The 6544-nt window shown below is 39.5% G+C and overlaps 1 protein-coding gene across 1 annotated transcript; it reads right to left on the bottom strand.

The window, feature by feature from the left end:
* Positions 1 to 1773: 1773 nt before the first annotated feature.
* On the bottom strand, positions 1774 to 3663 carry LOC140233673 (uncharacterized). The gene has a single exon (XM_072313772.1). The coding sequence runs from the start codon at positions 3661 to 3663 to the stop codon at positions 1774 to 1776; it is 1890 nt and encodes a 629-aa protein (XP_072169873.1).
* Positions 3664 to 6544: the final 2881 nt, after the last annotated feature.

Genomic DNA, 6544 nt, shown 5'->3' with positions numbered 1-6544 from the left:
CAGGGATGTCACCACCCTAATCCTTCCTTGTTATCCGTCAAACATTTACCACAGGGTTTGAATTGCCCTGTCGACTCTTTTCTCGAACAGAAGTATACAGAGGGGACACAGATGAGAGAGTTCGAGCATGATATCCGTTGATACATAACAATCATAATCATAATATTAGGGCATAGAAATCAGTATTATTCATATTTTTTGTTATTGTTGTCTGTCAAAGTGTACAAGAGATGGAAATAATAAAAATAATAGAATAATACTTTATCACATGTATTGCTTTTTGTTCTTCTTCTTTTGTGACTGTAATTTTGGTTTTACATTGTCCTATTTATCATTGTTGTGTTTTCCAGTCTTTTTCGTATGAATAGCACCAGTGTGCTTTATAGAAACACATATATACAGTACAAATACACTATTGTATTTAAATGAACCCTGTTAACTAGGATACCCATAAGATATGATGCTTATGAAATAACACGTTCCCTATTTCACTCTCCATCAAATACAGCGCCGTTTAACAATTATCACTTATCACCCAATCTTCCTCTTTAATAGAATATTTACACAAGGGCTGAGAAGGGATGACGGAATAAAAAAAAAAAAGATTGCTGACCTCACTTACCATCCAGTAAACTGCCAACATTAGTAGCATCTTGATGAGCAATACACAAAGAAGTATATACAGAGACATCATTGACAAGAAACAAACAAATACATTGACATCATTATTATGACATCTAACATCTATATAAGATATAGCTCAACTATTCTTGGGGGGAAAAAAAAACTATTCTTGCATTAAAAAAATCGGCGCTGTTGCTGTTACATAACGTATACATGTACTACATCTACTAATTATTTCAATGAATGGCTCACATGAGCATAAAAGGAGACTTGAAGAAAATAAATATATACACTACTTGTGCTTACACACGACCATTACGCCGGCTATAAAGAATGATTTTCTTTTTCATCTTAAACATTCTTAATGCAACATAATGATCGAGTTAGATTTAGATAACAAACCTCGCAGTTCACTAAACTACCACGTTCCTGTAAGCTGTGTACAATGTGAATGTTTGATATTGCCTCCAGTATGGAAGGTGCTAAATTGGTGCAACCAGGGAGTTACCATGGGTAGACTGAAGATTTCTGTCTCCCTCATCCACTGACCAAGACACCGAGTTATCACGGAGCTTGCATTTCACTGTCGATTTATTCTAGTAAAGCAGCAGGAAAAGATGACCGATGAAGACAGCTCAAGTAGCCATGAAAAGATGCATAAAAAAAAATCTTATTTTAAACGGGACGTTAACAACAGTGTTAACGCACTTTGACTGCAATGTAAAAATACAAAGTAGTATTAAAGAGAAACGGATATGAATGTGGTTCCTCATTGCGGTTCAAATTCATTGAGTTAGCGCCAAGGTATAGTGCAGTGCAGATGTTAATACACAAACAAGCCGTGAATATCATATCCCATTACATCAGTAAAGTGTATTGACTTTTATAAGCGTAAAATGTCATATAGGCCTCCCTCTATAGCCTACATCTCTACAATGTTATAATATGAGCAAGACCCTATTGAATCACCTTCTTTCATGGGAATGCTCTTTTTCACATACATATGAAATGTCTCATGCCATTATTCATCATCCCGTCATCACTTCACCATCCCATACCAGTACACGCACATAATAACTTCGGATTTTATGTGTATGTATGTGTGTGTGTGTGTGTGTTATTCAAAACCAACGACAAATCTATTGTATCTTACAGTTCTGTTACTGATTTCTGAAAAATGTAGAGTTTGTCGGGTGTGCAGAAAGCAATGTCGTCTGAACTTTTGAATTGCTGCAGGCAGAACCACTTTCGCTCAGGGATGTCAATACGCTGACCATCAAAGAGTGTTTGCTTATACTTGAGGCCACTAGAGTAATGATCGATGCTAAGTACATTTTCTTTCTTATTAACCAAGGCTATCAAGATGGAGCCATCGCTGCAAACTGCTGGATAGGCATAATAGATGTCATCCTTCGTAACACTGCTCTTAAACGTGCCGGACTCGTCGATTACTTTCACGGAGTTATCATGGGTTTGCATGACAAACTCCTTGTTGGATTTCAACGGACAGTGATGTGAAGGTTCGTAGTCTTTGCAGGGTATCTCACGCACTGCCTTCCCACCTGACTTCATGAAAACTTTGATCAGCTGAGCTTCTCTGTAGCTGACATAAATGCGATCTTCACCGTCTACCGAAACATCGCACCATCCGCCCTCACTGTATGTCAAAGTGTCAAATTCTACGTCACACTTTTCACCGTTTACAGCGAAAAGGGACATGTTGTTTGACTTGTCAACAATGACGCGGCGACCATCTGATAGATACCCCATGCCTGAAATATTTATGTCCTTATGATCACTTGTCGGTGATAGCTCACCGTTGGGCGTGTAGTAATAAACCCCACCATTGCCAAATCCTACCGCAATCTGGCCTGTAGGTGTCACTATCATTTGGTTCATACGACCCTTTTTATAAAGCTCTTTCTCCGCGACCTTTCTCCACTCTACCCTCTCAAGTTTGCCAAGATAAAGCTCGTTGCTAGCTGCGTTTGACTGAAATCGAATACATTTTATACGTGCCGCGAGATGACTGATGTCAGTTAGATCTGGTTTATCTTTCCAAATTGCACACTTCAATTCGTCGAAAAGTGACTGGTGCATCGCAATTGTGCCGCCCTCTAACGGCGCCTTTAAACTCTTGTTTGCCAACTCCGAGGAACCTTTGATTCTTGAAATATGCGTCTTAGTATCATCCAATATATCCTTGAATTTTTGTTCTGCCTGCGTCTTCTGTTCCTCAAGTTGTCGAATCAGTTTTTCCTTCCTCATCGTCAGTTTCCTCACATATTCGTCGTAAGTCTTATTGATTTCTTTCTTTTTCTCGTCGATATGTGCGATGGTGTTTGTTTTCTTCTGACTTACATTTTTGATGAAAGTTTCTAAATCATCTTTACAAACTTCACTTTGCTCACTAAGTGCAGTAATTTCTTGTGATCTTCGTTTGTTGTACTCGGCGTTGCTCAAAACTTCATGACCCTTCGGCTGGTGATTCAGCATTCGACACCTCATACACATGATCTTCAGGCAATTAAGGCAGACATCCGAACAGTACTGCTCTCCTTCGTCCTCGTCATGACTAGGACATAAAACCTTCTTTTTGATGAGCGCCCCCCCCCCCCCCCCCTGTTTGATGTCTTCAACGGTGGCGATCAGGTGGGTGGTGTTTGCTGGCCACTCATTGTGCTTCACGTGACATTTAACACACATGTAAGCCTTACAATTTTGACAGTAGGTCTTAGCGTCAGGGCGATCCGCCGAGGTACATACCGTGCATGGCTGAATGGCCCCTGCCATCTCGTCTACCAAAGACTGGACCTGAAGGTTAGTCTTAAGGTTTGATACATTCCCATCTTTAACTCCCGTCTTCGTGCGGCAGAGTGGGCAAGTAATATGATTGGGATTCCCGCCCGAAGCTTGAAGGAGACAGAGGCAGTCCTTGCAAAAAGTGTGACCGCATGAAAGAAGTTTCGGCGTTTTCAGGACATCGAAACACAGAGGACATTGGAGACTTTTCGACACAGCTTTTTCCAAGGAAGACATTGTGAAGTATTCTGAAGCAAAAAAACAAAACAAAACAAATGAAAATTTTCTAAGTATGACAGGAAAATGAGACACTCCTTGCAGAAAGTGTGACCGCATGACAGAAGTTTCGGCGTTTTCAGGAGATCGATACACAGTGGACATTGTCGACTTTTCGTTACAGCTTTTTCTAATGAAGACATTGCAAAGAATTCTGAGGAAAGAAAAGACACCAACAAATGATTATCTTAAGTGAGACATGGGGGGAAATATACAGGACCAAGTAGAAACTTTACCTCCACTTTATAATTTAGTCTGATCTTTCGAGATTCTTAGCCGGACTTTTTGATATCTTTGAGCAAAACATTGAGAGCGAAATTACAAGACCATCCTGAAATGTGATTACAGTGTAAGATTTAGACTGTTGTTTTCAAGATAATATTCCTGCATTTGTGAGTTTATATATCTGCCATTTTCCAAGTTTCAATTTTCTCATAAACAAGACAGGTCGCGATTTGGAGGAAGTGGGAGAGGAAAGAGAAAGAGGGGGAAGTGGATCAAGAAAATTGATATTTTGCAGATGAAACTTAGGAGCCAGGCTGAACAGAAATTTAGATAGACGAATAAAGGATGTCAATATAACTACAAACTGATATAGGATAGTACTATTTCGCTTCACTTACCTGTGAATGAGTTTTTTTTTTTTCAGTAGATATTCAAGGCGTGTATTAACGAGGTTTTCTGTACTGCAGTAAGATGTCTGCGGTGATAGTGCAAACCAAATCAGGAGCCGTTAAATACATACTCGAGAACATACTCTTTTACATACATTGTACATAACTGCACACGGAGTGTGCGCGTATCATAAACCAAGATTTTAAGTCATTGTTCACTTGATATCATAATCCAATAATGTCAAAATCATTATCTCCTCGTAGTTAAGCTACTGTCCAATCAGATACATCGTAAAGGACGCTATATAATAATGACATTTCTCGAAGTCGTAAATGTCTAGGGCATTCGAGAATAGTCTGCATCAACGTGATCACATAGGTGTTATAACTAAGGCCGCAGTTAATTCGTCTTTTAGGATGCGTAGGACTTCCATTAACTCTGAAGGATACTACTGAATTAATTATGCTGTGTTTTGGGTATACTGTTGATCACGTGGTATGATGTTAGAGTGGCAAGGTCTCCTAAATGAGAAGAATGTGGAATGGTCTTGAAGCAGTTTTTAAGCAAAAAGAACTTTTTCTCTAAAGGTAATGTCATAATCATGTTACAGGGCGTTGCCACTTACACGTACTTCATAGTCAACATGAGAATAAAATGTTGTCTTTGCACCTTGAACCGAGACGATGGAGCTGTTTATGGATCCCACAATGAACTTTTGTCTTTTGTCTTTTGTCTGCGTACCTCTATCGGCACGCCAATGAATCTTGTACGTCACCTTATACCGTGTGTCAAAAAAAAACAAAACAAACAAACAAAAAAACGGTACCCTCCGCAACGATAACTTTAAAAAATAGTGAATTAATCCAAATACAATTTGAGTTTCAATTTCAATTTCGATTATTTGCCCACATCTTACAGAAAACCCCATTCGATTTCTTTCAGTGGTCAAAGAGAAATGAGGAATTTTGCAGAGTATGTCAAGAATCTCTTCCCTCCAAGTTCTGTCTAAGGTGTTCACAAGTTAGTATGGGAAAAATTTGCTAAAAACGTAGGAAAAAACCCACACAATTGAAATAAAAAAGCTCTATGAATTATGAGAATTGCCTGATCAAAAAAATTGTCATTTATGGTTTGTAAACGGTAAAAGAAAATAGAAATACATTTTGCATATTTGGGTTATTTTAGAAAACATGGCATTATACCCTCATCTTCTAGTGAGATAATTAGAAGAGTGAAGAGAGTTAATTCATGTGCGCTATTGGCGCATGAGGTCCACCTTTAATTCGTCAATAACACTTGGAATACATGTATGCATGAATCTTCGAATAGCGTCTACTTTGTAAAATAATCACGCCGTTTCCTCGGGTATTATGAGTATTTTGCGTGTTGCTTTTTTGTTTGTTTGTTTACTTGCTTGTTTGGTGATGCCCCAGTCACATAGACATCCCGGATCACCCCAGACCACCCCGAATCTGATCCGGAGTGATCCGGAGAGAGATCCGTTTTGACGCATTGGACATCCTTGGACATCCGCGTACGTCCGTGTAGATCCGGGGACATCCGGGAGGCCAACACTGCAACTTTTGGAGGTCAAAAACATCCGGCGTCATCCAGAGATTGCCGTGTTGGTAGAGCAATCCGAGATGGTCCGTGTGGCTGCCGTGTAGCTGCCGTGTTGATCCGTGTAGATGCCGTGTTTGTCCGTGTAGACGCTTGCTCTTCCGGCCTTATCCGTGTAGCTGCCGTGTTGATACCGTGTGTACAGTCATATCAACGCTTGTCGACACTTCATCGAGGTCGATACTATCCCGCATCCTAATTCCTGTAGCTACATGTATAACATAGCAATATTTAGTTTCTCTAGGGCAGATCTTGAAATCAAAAATAAATATTAAAACACTGTAGGGGTCTACATATGGATCTGAAATCATACTCTCATGAGGAGGCTCTTGCACATTGTAAGGACACAGTAAGAACAAACAGGAGCAAAGTCCAGTCATTTTTCACTCTGTACAGAGCAACATTTCTTCCGTCTTTATTTCGTCTCGTGGAGGGTGGCCTTTAAAAAACACAAAACATTACATGCATAACAAAAACCAAACAGGTATAAAATCAAATCCTTTTTGAATTCACACAAGCATCTCCCAGTTACCAACTTGAAGTAATTCGTTAACAAAACATAGGAATGGCCTACAGTGCATTATGTTTGTGCAAGAGGAAAATAATT

This window comes from Diadema setosum, chromosome 10, assembly GCF_964275005.1.
Source record: "Diadema setosum chromosome 10, eeDiaSeto1, whole genome shotgun sequence".
Lineage (NCBI taxonomy): Eukaryota > Metazoa > Echinodermata > Echinoidea > Diadematoida > Diadematidae > Diadema > Diadema setosum.
This window is presented reverse-complemented; position numbering and strand designations above follow the sequence as displayed.

Bases quoted from the DNA above. Each gene is read 5' to 3' on its own strand.
- LOC140233673 (XM_072313772.1), bottom strand. From the start codon at position 3,663: ATGTCTTCCTTGGAAAAAGCTGTGTCGAAAAGTCTCCAATGTCCTCTG.